Source organism: Moschus berezovskii, chromosome 17, assembly GCF_049115385.1.
Source record: "Moschus berezovskii isolate FMDL1 chromosome 17, NW_MosBer_1.0, whole genome shotgun sequence".
NCBI lineage: Eukaryota > Metazoa > Chordata > Mammalia > Artiodactyla > Moschidae > Moschus > Moschus berezovskii.
In genome coordinates this window covers 16,229,801-16,244,282 of record NC_142476.1, presented here as the reverse complement: position 1 = coordinate 16,244,282, position 14,482 = coordinate 16,229,801, and the positions used below count along the sequence as shown (strand labels likewise).

Sequence of the window (14,482 nt, the reverse complement as noted above, 5' to 3'; positions counted from 1 at the left end):
ATCAAAGTGGGACCTCAATGAAACCTGACCATCGTGCCCCTTCTCTCACTGTCCACACGAACTACTCTTTAAAAGGAATACCAAAATAAATTTCACTGAGACATAAGTCCATGTTTGTATAAACTAACATTCTAAAAGGCTGATACAATGCTCGTGAGCAAGAACAGCTATATCCTACAACACTGCACTTTTTTTTTTTTATCAAACTTGAAAAAAATGCCACATAAAGAAGATTCTAGTTGGTGGGGAAGATGAAACTGGATTGCAGATGCATCATCAATCGTAAAGGAAGGGTACTGAATGCCAAGCCATATCTTGTCTTCAGAGATCGTAAGTTGGGCTGTCCGAACACCTCTGCTGTGGTGGTCTGACTACTGTGGGCATGACTGCAGGAATGGCGGGCTCCTGGTCTGGATGACTGCCAGGCTCTGTTCTGTGTTGAGGCTGCTAGTCACTGGTGTGTAGGGCTGGATCTTAGTATGATTTGCTGCGAGGTCAGGGGAATCCCAGTCCTGGAGCCAGCCCTTTGACAGGTAGGACCAGGTCACAAAGTGGCTGGATATGGCGACGTGAGTGGGTGGTTTTTTGGGTGTGTGTTGGGGGGTAGATAGAACCTGGTCTCAGGGTGGCAGCTGCAGGGTCAGGGGCCCCAGAACTGGTGTTCCTGCTGATGGCTGGGGTCATGGCACAGGTGGGTTCCATAGCTGGTGCTGACCAGTTGATGGGTAGGGTCAGATCCTGACATGGCTGGCTGAGGGGTGCAAGGTATCTTGGAGGTTGTGTCAGCTTGCTGGTGGACTGGGGCTCTGTGGGTCTTGGCATTACCAAGGCTCAAGGTGGGCAGGACCAGGCCCCAGGGACCCTGCTTTCAGGGCAGGGTCCTGGAGTTGGTGTGAACACACAGTGTTCACAGTGGGCTGTGGCTCAGGGGCTCTTGGGGTAGGTGTCCCTCTCTTCACGGATTAGGCCAGGTCAGGGATCGATGCTGACCTCCTGCAGACAAGACCGTGTTCTACACCTGGTTTTGGGGTGCCAGGGATCCTAGGGTTAATGCGGGCCGCTGTGTCTTCAGCCTTCTGGTGGGCAAGACTGGGTCCTGGGGTGGCTGGGGCTCTGCATTGCCTACGACAGTCAGCTTGACATTCCGTGCATGCACGCTAGGCTGCTTCAGTCATGTCCAACTCTTTGCGACGCTATCGGCTGTAGCCTGCCAGGCTTCTCTGTCCATGGGATTCTCCAGGCAAGAATACTGGAGTGGGTTGTCACTCCTTTCTCCAGGAGATCTTCCCCACTCAGGGATAGAGTGGTGTCTCCTGTATGGCAGGCAGATTCTTTACCACTGAGCCACCTGGAAAGTCCAGCGCTCCCTCTGGTAATCAAGGCAAGTGAGCACTTTTCACCCTCCACTGCCTCTATCAGGATAATATGCCCAGTGGCCACCTTGTCACTTCTTATGCCTCTGTGGTTACTGGTGCCTTGCTGCTGCCAGTGTCAATGGTATGAGGACCCGGGGCACAAGGATGGCGACTTCTTGAGCTGCCTCCTGGATTCTGAGCCACAGCCTCCATCACCAAGCCGGGCTGGGAACGTGGGGATGTAGGCAGAATACACAGCGGCTTCTCCCACCTGACCGTTATATGCACCACACGAGCTCCCCAACTTGGCACCGCTGGGTGGCCACTTCTACATAAGTCACACTAGCGAACACCCTGCACGGACTCCCCCAGCCCAGGGCAGTGGGATACAAATACTCCACTCCTGTTAGAAACCTGCCCAGAGTACAGAGAGCAAACCTCCCTGCCCACCCTGTCCCCTCCCTCCACACATAACACAGCCACAGAACCAGCCTACCAATATCCCCAGGCACCTGGGAACTCAAAAGCAAGCCATCACCACCACCAACAGGCCAGCAGGCCCGTCCCCAAGTGGCTCAGTCCCAGAAACCCTGCAAGCTTTTGCTAGTGACCCAGTTTGTCCCTTGGTAAGTTCCGGCTGCGCGCATCACCCCGCACCGCTGAGCGCGCACCAACAGGCAAGACGTCTCTTCCAGCGCTACGTGGTCCCCTCTGGTCACGCTTTCTACCCCAATTCCTTAGTGGACGCAGCCCCGCGACTCTCACGAGAGACAAAAAGCGAATCTCCTCCCACCCTCGGTTCCAGTCGGCCGGCCTCGGAGCCGCTCCGGTTCCCCACCAGCGGGCACACTCTGCAGGCTCCTACCGGAGACTGTGGGCAGCAGGAGCACGAGGAACACCGAAAGCATCCCTACAAGGCGGCAGAAAAGGGGCCTCTCGGGGCGATCAGGAGGGGGTTTGCGCGATACGAAAGCCTATCACTTTCGGGGACACCAGCGGGAAAGCTGAGCCCGGCCCGGCGGGACTCTGAGCTCGGTTGCCAGACGCAACAATCCCCAGACTCACAAGGTGTCCGGAGCGGTAACGCGGGGGGCGTGGCTGGGCCGTGCCGGGGGCGGGGTTAGGGTCTAGCGGGGCCAATGGGCGGGCTGCAAGGCGGGGCCTCGGCGCCGGGAGCCGTACCCGAGCCTGGTGGGGCGGTCCCGGCGCCCGGAGGGGAGGGAGGTTCCAGTGCCCGTAGGGGCGGTCCGTGCGCCGTGGGGCGGGGCGCGGCGCTACGGAGGGTTCCCCGTGGGCGCGCAGACGTCGGAGCGCCTCTGCCGACACCCGGCGTATCTCTGGTTCCTCTCCTTGCAGACGTGAACGAGAGCCGCGGCGACTCGGCGGGAATATCTGGTTCACCGCCTCTTGGTGAACAGACTGTTACCACCCTGCGCAGGGAGGGTGGAAAGGAGTCAAGGGCTGGGGCGGTCATTATTGTCCCTTTTCTGGAAGTCTGGGTTAAAGAATCAAGTGCATCGGCCTGAGGATAAAAACCTAAGCCCAGGCAGCGTGTCACTGTCAGCCAGACACCGCTCAGGACTGCAGTCTGGACCTGGGGCATTCCAGACTGTCCGGACAACCTGGGTCCGTTGTTCAGTCTTTGGTACGGCTGAAGTGACTTAGCAGCAGCAGCAGGGATAATTCAGGAAACTATTATAGTTGTGGTTGAGCGTCTACTACTGAAATCTCTCATGGCCTGATAGATTTCAGAATCAGAAAAGATTTACCCATTGCTCTCCCAATTGCTAGGATCAGTCAGTCTCCCACACATTTCCGAGAGAGTGCCCCGGGAAGGTAAATTATTAAATAACATGGGTCGTTAGCATAATGGGTTTCAACTCGCAGGAACCCTTGTCATTGAACGACTAAATGTTTTATTAAAGATGAAATACACTTTTATTGAAAAGGTGAGGACAAGGATGCATTAAGTGCAAAATTCTTGGAAGCAATGACTGTCGTTAGAGTTGGGAGGGGTAGGAATTGGTTAGGTGAAGTGGCAAGCGGGAGAACTTTTCTGTTGAAACAATCTTGCAAACGACGCTGCAACATCAAGAGTGAGCTCAATTTATTTGTAAAGTTATAAGTAAACCTGTATGCTTAGTAGAAGAAAGACAAAAGTAACATGACTGGCAGTAAAGAGCAAACAAAAGGAGTTGACATTTCCATCTTCTTAGTTGAGAAAAGCTAAAAAGGGCAACCAATGTGAGTAAACATATTGGGAGACCAGTACTCTCCAATTTTTATATTTAACATAACTTTTTATATGCCACAAGTTTTAAAGTGAACATGACTTCTTAACAATTTAGCCGTCCCATTTAGAGTTTATCCCAAAGAATCATCTGTGAGCAAAGATTTATAGTTTTTTTGGGGAAATTTAAGCCCTATGTACTTAGCAGAAGCCTTAAGGATTCTATGATAGGTCATTTAAAGGATGAAATTCTGTGCAGCAGCTTAAAAAATATCAATGTGGGAAACTATGATATATTTTAAGTGGACAAAACAGACTCCAAACCACTTCATAACTTTTGTCATTCCTTCTATTAAAACAAAAATAGTACTTGATACACATAAAGAGATTAGCTGGAAATATTCCAAAATGAAGTAATAGTTGATAGGATTATGGATATTTCATTTTCCTTGTGCTTTTCAGCTTTCTATATTGACCCTATGTTACATTTGAACCAGGTAAAGAAAAGAATTTACATGCAACCTGCATCTCAAATGTTCCTTTGTTCATAGAATGGCTGGGACAGAGCCTGTATCACACAGAGTAAAGGAATGAGAGGATGGTTAGGAAATGAAAATTCTGCTCATAAAAGTCAAATGCATCAGCTTGGATTACTATACTTTATAAGCGTTTAAGCAGTTTTATATCTGAAATATGCTAAAGATATTCTGGGATACACAAACCATGGAATTTCTTCTTCCTCCCAGACCAACACAATTTTTTTGAATTCTTGGAAGAGCATATAAAACCCAAAGTGTGGGTGTGATGTATAAAAGAAATACCCTAGTGTCTTGGGTTATAAAATCCATGATAATGCAATTAAGGGAGTTATAATCAAAAAGACAATGAAAGGAAACACAATGAGAGAGAACTGAAATTTCTTTTAATTCTTGTATTTGTGAAAGAGTGATGTAACAGAAATAATCTGTGGTTTATTGTTGGCAATTATTTGTGAAAGGAGAATCCATTTAATTATATTTCAAAAAAAACTGAGAAAAAGTTTCCTGTGTATTTTTAGGTCTGTAAGTAAATTGTGTGTGTTTCCTCATCAGATTTTTAAAAGGTAGGAAAGAGATAATGCTATATTTTGGTTTTCTAGTTTCAGTTGGTATATCAGATTTAAAGGTTGGGTTTTACTGAAATGTTCTTATGATCTCTAAAGTTTCAACACCTGGGATTCATCAAATTATTCTAAATTAAAGACTTTCACATGGATTTCTTCTGCTTATTTTGATTTGACGAAAAGGAGGTTCCATTTGCAAGGTTTTGAACCTTGTCCTCTATTTTCCTGTACAAGTTCCATTGGGCAGAGATAGTTTTCTTGCTGTTTCTCCAACACTGAGACAGTTCTAGACCTATATTAGGTGCATAACAAATACCCATTAAATACTGAATAAAATAAATGGGTGTTGCTGTCAGATGCATTTAACATGTCTCTGCTATTCCTCCCCCAGTGTGGATTTACCAAATCTTGGGAAGGTTATGAGAGATTTTAATAATGTTATGTTCTGGGAACAAAGCAGGATTTGCCTCTGAAAAGAATGACCTACAAGTGTATGCCCAGAAAACTTTCCTAAATCAGGCAGACAAGCTGACCTATGAAGTGAATCTGTTCACTGTCTAACCCTTAGCCTTGAGATGATTTTAGCGACAGAGTTCAAAGGAGGGGGGGTATTGACTGCAAACTTCCTAAGGTCCTGAGAGGAATAGAACTTAAGAGTCAAGGCTTTGAGTGAAGTGGGGGCTTAAACACTAGTGGTTCCTCCAACGTCCCCTAAAGATTTTGTGAAAGTGCCAATGAGAAAATGAGGAGAGAACGGAGAGTATAGGCTTCGAGCTCTCCTGCATCGTAGACTGAAACTGACTGACATCTCACGCTTAACCATACAAAAAGCAAATGAAACAAAATTAGAACGCTGTCACTAGGAATAGCTTCCAGACCAATAGTTGCAGTTCCTGCTTTTCAGATAGAAAATGTGAGGCCAGAGGTGAACAGAGTTGCTCAACACTACAAGTAAAGTTGCAGCCATGAAATTAAAAGCCGCTTGCTCCTTGGAAGGAAAGTTATGACCAACCTAGATAGTATATTAAAAAGCAGAGACATTACTTTGCCAACCAAGGTCCGTCTAGTCAAGGCAATGGTTTTTCCCATGGTCATGTATGGATGTGAGAGTTGGACTGTGAAGAAGGCTGATCGCCGAAGAATCAATGCTTTTGAACTGTGGTGTTGGAGAAGACTCTTGAGAGCCCCTTGGACTGCAAGGAGATCCAACCAGTCCATTCTAAAGGAGATCACTCCTGGATGTTCATTGGAGGGACTGATGCTAAAGCTGAAACTGCAATACTTTGGCCACCTCATGCGACGAGTTGATTCACTGGAAAAGACTCTGATGCTGGGAAAGGTTGGGGGCGGGAGGAGAAGGGGACGACAGAGAATGAGATGGCTGGATGGCATCACCGACTCTGTGGACATGAGTTTGAGTGAACTCCGGGAGTTGGTGATGGATAGGGAGGCCTGGCGTGCTGTGATTCATGGGGTCGCGGAGAGTCGGACACGACTGAGCGACTGAACTGAACAAGTAAAGTTAGGCAATATAGTATTTTATCCATAGTTAATACATAGAGTATTTCCATAGATAACTGAAGTTTTAAAAAAATCATGGATCTCTTGCAATTACATTTTTTAAGAAAGTGAAAAACTGATACACTATATATATATTACTTTAGTCTGTCTACAGGGAATATATTATAAATCTATAAAATAATAACTTTAAGAATAATAACTGTATAAAGATAATAGCTATTTAAGAAAGGTATATGTGTATAAAGAAACATATAAAGAAAGATTACAAGAAAATTAAAGCATTAATAATGGTTATCATTGAGTAATATAAGTACATGTTATGTTAAATATTCCTGCATTTTCTAAATTCTCCTTGATGACTCCCTTCTATATTATAAACATTTGAAAATAAGAAAGATGACAAACATGTAAATAGAAACCCTAGGTGACATCTTTCTTTTAAGTAATTGACATTACTTATAAGTCCCAAGTGCAGTTTCTCCTGACTAGATAATGTTTGGTTTCAGCACAAGAGAGAAGGGTGAAGGGGTGACCAGAATCCAGACTAAGAGCAGGGAGCTTCGTTGCATGCCGGGAGAGCTTCGGCATCTTCGAGGGTCCATGTCCGCATCTCTGTGAAGTCACTTCTTACACTTTATAACTCTCAGAGCTTACTCTGGTGACATGAATTGGCTCCTTTTCAATCAACATTTTAATATAAGGTGTTCTCCAGCTTTATATTTCTTTGTCAAGGAAGGACACTGAAATAACAGATTTTTATCTAGATGAGAGCTTGATCGACATATGGATTACCCAAATTTTTTATGCTGATAATCATGATGCAAGGACTACACATACATTATCAAAATAAGTTGAAAAGAAGTGTCTGTTTCCTCCCTGTGGCGGTTCTTATGTTGAGTGCAGGAAAGAGCATGATTCAAGACGCGGAGTAGATAAGAGAGAGAGTATTGGCTAACTTGACTTTTCCTTATTGTTTCTTTTGTCAAAGGAAAGAGTTTTCAGAGTTAAGCAACTAATAAAAAGAGCCTGATTCCAGAACATGTTCTGGTGGCCTCCAGTGTGAGGCTGTGTCTTTGGAGTCTGCTTCTTCACCCTGTCTGCCCCTGGGTCGCCCTCTCTGCCCCTGGGTCGCCCTGTCTGCCTGTGGGTCGCCCTGTCTGCCCGTGGGTCGCCCTCTCTGCCCCTGGGTCACCCTGTCTGCCCCTGGGTCGCCCTCTCTGCCCCTGGGTCGCCCTCTCTGCCCCTGCACCTGTTCTAGGTGCACAGAGGTTAGACTTTGCAAGGACTCTGACCCGATCTTTATCCACCATATGTTGCTGCAAATGATTAACTTTGCTACTTTGGAACATTGTGAACAAAGAAGCTATTTGAAAAGAAACCGTTGAGACAAATTTGTCCAGGGCTTCCTGCTGTTTTATTTGAAAGGCGCTCAGTAGTCAAGGTGCACAGCTTGAGATGCTGTGAAGTATGTTTTCCAAAGATTGGGGAATAATTGCAATTTTGATAAATTCATTCTCAAATATTTACACTTCTCATTGATTGTCTATACTCAGAAATTATGTATCTTAAAAAATTGAGCCTTACACAGATGTTAATTTAGCATGGGAAAGAAGACATAAGCACAATCTGTGGTAAATTAAAATGACTACTCAATATTAGAAGAATGAATGAATGAGAAATTGAAAGAAAGCAATTAAAAGACGTGATCGTCAAATACTATGGGATGTGTTCATATACAATTTTGAGTAAAGGGTGAAATGGTTGTCATTTGGTAAAAATTTTTAAAAAGATTTCAGTATTATACGGTCAGGATAATCTCAAGATACAAATCTGGAAATGTAAAATAATATGCAAAGAAGCTTAAGAATGCTACCACTGGAAGGAGGCCATTATAGATAATTTTTATATTTTTCTGTATTTTCTGTGTGTTCAATAATAAGCACATATTACTCAAGGAAAATGGCTTATTTTTTAAAAAAAATTGTTTAAAAATAAGTACAAACTAGTATGGAGAGGAAATGCAATGAGTTCCAAAGAAAGATATCACTTTGGAATTGTTTGGAAGAGCTTCATGGTTGAGTGAATTCTGAGCTATATTAATGCAGCTTAGATAGAAAGAAAGGGGAAATGTGTTTTAGGCAGGTAACCTGGCAGGAATAAGGCCAAGTCAAATGATATTTTGAGCATTCTTATGGAATATACTTTTTAAATAACTTGTAAGGACAACCTATGTTTATATTTTCAGAGTCTGGAATTAGTCTGTTTATATATGATGGTAGCACAGATGGCGATGAATCGTTTTGTACAACTTTTCTAACCTAGTACCCTAATAGTAAAGGAAAAGGAATGCAGCGCCCGAAAGAGCTGGAGGCATAACTTAAAACATTCCTGAAAACACGATATTCTCTATTGTATTCATCATAAACTATTCTGCCTCGTTTGCCTTCTGCTCCCTTATATATGTATTTGTGTAAATACAGAAATAATTCTATTTCCCCTTCAAACTATTGGAATACAGCTAGAAAAAGTATTCTCACAGGAAGCCTTGTCATTTTCATCTTGAGCCTTTATATCCTGTTGCCATACCAGCTGAGCATCCTCAGAACATATGCACAGACCCACTGAGAAAGATCAGGATGGATGATCTTTAAAGCTTCAAAAAATGAATTACTAATTCTAAATTCTTAAAAAGTAATGTAGATTTTGTTTCCACAGATATTAGTGGAAAACATGTTACTCCAGGGGCATGGTGTCACAGACATAAGTTGAGTGCCATCCCAGATAATACAGACAGGGCTTTGAAAATTTATTTCTGTTTAGGAGGAAATAGGATATAAGCTGTATTATTTTTGTTGTTCAGAAAAATTGAATTGCCTATATATTAGCCCTAAATGCCTCTCCCATATCTTTACCTTCTCCTGTATCTATTTCTATTAATATTAATACTACCTTCTGTTGAAAATAAGATTTCTGACATGGCATAACTATGAAATGCCAGGTTTAGACTAGTTCACATTGATATCTGAAGAAGTAGTTCAGAAAGATAGGAAATTTACTAAAACTTGTGGTATTTTAAACTCTGATTTCTTTACTGTGCTCAGTCGTGTCTGACTCTTTGCGACCCCATGGACTGTGGCCCGCCAGGCTCCTCTGTCCACGGGATTCTCCGGGCAAGAACACTGAAGTGGGTAGCCATTTCCTGACCTACCTGCAGGACTTTGATTTCACACCAGTGGTTCTTCTTAAGCGGTGGCATCTCAACCACTTGGGAAGTCTTTTGAGGTCCAGTTCCTGCCAGTCTCCCCCCAGCTGGCTGCCCTGCCCGGTGGGGTGGGGTGAGGCGGGTGAAGACTCTTGTTGGGAAAACTTCCCCGGGAATGGGGGGCACCTCCCACTGCAGCTGCAGGGCTGTTTGGGGCTGTTGACTGGAGAATTCAGGTTCTGGTTCCCATTATGTGGGAACAGTTAAGACCCTGGTTTGCTTTATTCACCTCTCTGCTGAGGTAGCTACAACAGACCCATGGGCATGACAGCTTTGGTTCAGCTGTAACAAACTGGACAGCTTCCGATTCACCTACTGTGGCCCTGGCTCCAGGCTAGATATTGCCAGTAAAGGAAGTAACCTGTGGATCCTGCCAGCAGGTTGCTGTGATTCCAGTCCCCAAATAAGAAAGTGTCAGAAGACAGAGTTGAACATAAAAGCATAAAAACAGTGACTTGTACATCTTTTCCATAAAAGCAGTTTCTGGAGTTCTCATGGATGCTTAATGTTTAACAGTGCTCAAGGCTGGGTCATGAAAAGCAAAACGCATGCCCCAAGTAACTAACGTGACCCTCATTTAGGTTTATTTTGCTTTATTCATCTGCAGGCTAGCAGCTCTTTGCTTAAAATCAGCACTCCAAGTGGTTTTCCCTAATAAATTGCTAAGCAAAATGTTTCTTTTGGAGATATCTTGAGTCCGGTTTTCCAAGCGATGGTTTCTATCTGGCTAGAAAATTCTTTGCCGGGCATGCGTACTACTCACCTGAGTTTTGCCACATATTTACGGTAAGCGCATCAGTGGATAGCGCCTTGGGCTGAAGGCACCCCCAGCCTCATGCCGGTTGCACTGCCGAAGAATTTCCAGCTGCAGAACTAACTGCCGGCGAATCTCAATAAACATGAGAGAAGCCGAATCTTTGGCCAACTTAGGGTGAAAAGACTGTGTTAAATCTCGAACCTGGTTAAGTCCTCACGTAAGATGTTGGCAACTCTGCATTTTGAGAAGCTGGTGTATAGTTTTAGGGAAGTGCCTAGCGGACTAGTACATTTTGGGGCAGTTTGAGAGTTTTCCTTGAACGCAGGGAATGCTATGCTTTGTGTCTATTCTGATGTGATTCTGTTCTACCCACCTTCCCATCACAGTCACCCGAGGGGCCGTTAGTGTGTGATTTTCAGGTCCCACCCCTACAATTCTGATTTGCAAGTTGCCCAGGTTATGCGGCTGTGCGGTCAGGGGCGCGTGTCCCTCTGTCTGAGCTTTTCTGCGGCTTCTTTCACCAAGTACAGCAAACCTGGTGTTTGCCTTAGTGGCTTCGGGCGTCTATAACAAACACTCCAGACAAGGCAGCCTGCAAACAACAGATTTGTTTCTCACAGTTTGGAATCTGGGAAGACCGAGATCAAGGCCCTGGCGGAGATGGTGTCTGGGGAGAACCAGCTGTCTGGTTTGCAGACAGTGCCCTCTAGCTGTAACTTCCTGGGGCAGCGGGGTGAGCAAATTTTACCAGGTCTTTTTTCATAAGAACACTAACCCCAGTCATCCACCCTCGTGACCTAATCACTTCTCAGTGGCCCCCACTGGCTAATGCTGTCACCTCTGGAGTAGTATTTTAACAGAAATTTTGATGTGATGCAAACATTCACACAATTACTGTTTAAAACAATGCATCTGTGTTCTTTAAGTTCTGAAAGGTCAGAGTCTGAGATCAGGTTACAGACAGGGCCACATTCCCTCCAAGATGTACTGGAAGAGAATTCATTACCTCGCCTTTTTCAGCTTTGGGAGCTGCATGCTTTGGCTTGAGGCCCCCTCCTGCGTCCTCCAAGCCAGCACCCTGGCACGCTGCCTCAGAGGTCTCACCGCTTTCTGCTGTACTCACGTCTCCCTCTACATTCTTCTTGTGAGGATTAAACGAGGTTACATTTAGGGCCCCACCTGCGGGGGTGGTGGTGATAATCTCCCCATCCAAGATCTTTTCTTCAAAGACCTTTTATTTTTAGTTATAAGAAAACATTCCCAGTTTGCAGGCATTAGGACTCAGATACCTCTGGAAGCTGTTAGACATCCTCCACAAATAGTGTATGGAACACAAGGAAATACAGAACCTCAGAGATCTAAAAACGACAAAATGATCACTGTACGTTTCCAAGGCAAACCACTCAACATTACAGTAATCCAAGTCTAAGCCCCGGCCAGTAATGCAGAAGGAGCTGAAGTTGAACAGTTCTATGAAGACCTACAAGACCTTCTACAATTAACACCCCGCAAAAGATGTCCTTTTCATTATAGGGGACTGGAATGCAAAAGTAAGAAGTTAAGAAACACCTGGAGTAACAGGCAAATTTGACTTTGGAGTACAGAATTAAGCAGGGCAAAGGCTAATAGAGTTCTGCCAAGAGAATGCACTAGTCATAGCAAACACCCTCTTCCAACAACACAAGAGAAGACTCTACACATGGACATCACCAGATGGTCAACACCAAAATCAGATTGATTATATTATTTGCAGCCAAAGATGCAGAAGCTCTATACAGTCAGCAAAAACAAGACCAGGAGCTGACTGTGGCTCAGATCATGAACTCCTTATTGCCAAATTCAGACCTAAATTGAAGAAAGTAGGGAAAACCACTAGGCCATTCAGGTATGACCTAGATCAAACCCCTAACAATTATATAGTGGAAGTGAGAAGTAGATTTAAGGGACTAGATCTGATAGAGTGCCTAATGAACTATAGACGGAGGTTCGTGACATTGTACAGGGGACAGGGAGCAAGACCATTCCCATGGAAAAGAAATGCAAAAAAGCAAAATGGCTGTCTGAGGAGGACTTACAAATAACTGTGAAAAGAAGAGAAGTGAAAAGCAGAGGAGAAAAGGAAAGATATACCCATTCGAATGCAGAGTTCCAAAGAATAGCAAGGAGAGATAAGAAAGCCTTCCTCATGATCACTGCAAAGAAATAGAGGAAAACAATAGAATGGGAAAGACTAGAGATCTCAAGAAAATTAGAGATACCAGGGGAACATTTCATGCAAAGATGGGCTCGATAAAGGACAGAAATGGTATGGACCTAACAGAAGCAGAAGATATTCAGAAGAGGTGGCAAGAATCTACAGAAGAACTGTACAAAAAAGATCTTCACAACCCAAATAATCACGATGGTGTGATCACTCACCTAGAGCCAGACATCCTGGATTGCAAAGTCAAGTGGGTCTTAGGAAGCATCACTTTGAACAAAGCTAGTGGAGGTAATAGAATTTCAGTTGAACTATTTCAAATCCTAAAAGATGATGCTATGAAAGTGCTGCACTCAATATGCCAGCAAATTTGGAAAACTCAGCAGTGGCCACAGGACTGGAAAAGGGCAGTCTTCATTCCAATCCCAAAGAAAGGCAATGCCAAAGAATGCTCAAACTACCACACAATTGCACTCATCTCACACGCTAGTAAAGTCATGCTCACAGTTCTCCAAGCTAGGCTTCAACAGTACGTGAACTGTGAACTTCCAGATGTTCAAGCTGGTTTTAGAAAAGGCAAAGGAACCACAGATCAAATTGCCAACATCCACTGGATCATCGAACAAGCAAGAGTTCCAGAAAAACATCTATTTCTGCTTTATTGACTATGCCAAAGACTTTGATTGTGTAGATCACAATAAACTGGGGAAAATTCTGAAAGAGATGGGAATATCAGACCGCCTGACCTGCCTCCTGAGAAATCTGTATACAGGTCAGGAAGCAACAGTTAGAACTGGACATGGAACAACAGACTGATTCCAAATAGGAAAAGGAGTACGTCAAGGCTGTATATTGTCACCCTGCTTATTTAACTTAAATGCAGAGTACATCATGAGAAATGCTGGGCTGGAAGAAGCACAAGCTGGAATCAAGATTGCTGGGTGAAATATCAATAACCTCAGATATGCAGATGACACCACCCTTATGGCAGAAAGTGAAGAGGAACTAAAGAGCCTCTTGATGAAAGTGAAAGAGGAGAGTGAAAAAGTTGGCTTAAAGCTCATCATTCAGAAAACTAAGATCATGGCATCTGGTCCCATCACTTCATGGCAAATAGAGAAACGATGGAAACAGTGGCAAACTTTATTTTGGGGGGCTCCAAAATCACTGCAGATGGTGACTTCATCCATGAAATTAAAAGACGTTTGCTCCTTGGAAGGAAAGTTATGACCAACCTAGACAGCATATTAAAAAGCAGAGATATTACTTTGTCAACCAAAGGTCCGTCTATGGTTTTTCCAGTAGTCATGTATGGATGTGAGAGCTGGACAATAAAAAAGGCGAGTGCCTAAGTTTGATGCCCAGCTAATATGAGTTTACTACCCCAAACAAGTTTTTTTTTTGGACGGTGGGGGTATTGGCTAGCAAGTCAGGAATCAGGGCTGTTCCTTTCTCAGTGTGATTCATGCTTAAGGCAATTTGGTCACTTTCTTTAGGTTTGTAAGCCAGAGGGGAGGAAAAACAGTTGATTGACAATGCAGATGTTAGCCTCTTTTCAAAAGTTAATTTCCTAGGAGGCAAGCAGAAAATAGCTAGTTAATAAAAACAAAATAAAAAATGGCTTCTGGGAATCCGCAATGACGGAAATCTGACCAATGTAAGGCAAATGCCTTAATAGCCCACATGAGGGCAGCAGCGCTAAGACTATAAAGCCTGACCATTCCAGAGGAAGCTTTTCTGAATGGATGAGCCTAGAAAATGATGAAAGCAATGCAGGTTAGGGAAATAAAAAATGTGTGTGCGCTCACTCAGTTTTGCAATATTTCTGGAATTCATTAGATTATGTTAAATTCTGCTCTTGAGTACAAATATATACACTTTTAGTATACAAAATTATTCATTCTTGGTTACAATATTACCAAGAATTAAAGTTTTAGAATGCCAGATTTGCTTATTTTCCTAAGACCTAGAATGTTCTTCAACAATTTAAATTTAAATTCCTGCCTACCCCAGCTGTCTTCAGAATTCTTGTACAGGACTTTTATTATTCACTTT

General features: G+C 43.8%; 1 protein-coding gene across 1 annotated transcript in view; it reads right to left on the bottom strand.

Annotated features, from left to right (window-relative positions):
- LOC129551813 (membrane cofactor protein-like) overlaps window positions 1–2,263 on the bottom strand; it is a 39,820-nt gene extending 37,557 nt beyond the window's left edge. Inside the window, exon 1 of the mRNA XM_088845020.1 lies at window positions 2,221–2,263. Coding sequence (XP_088701146.1) covers window positions 2,221–2,263 — 43 coding nt within the window. The remainder of the gene's footprint in view (window positions 1–2,220) is intronic.
- Window positions 2,264–14,482: the final 12,219 nt, after the last annotated feature.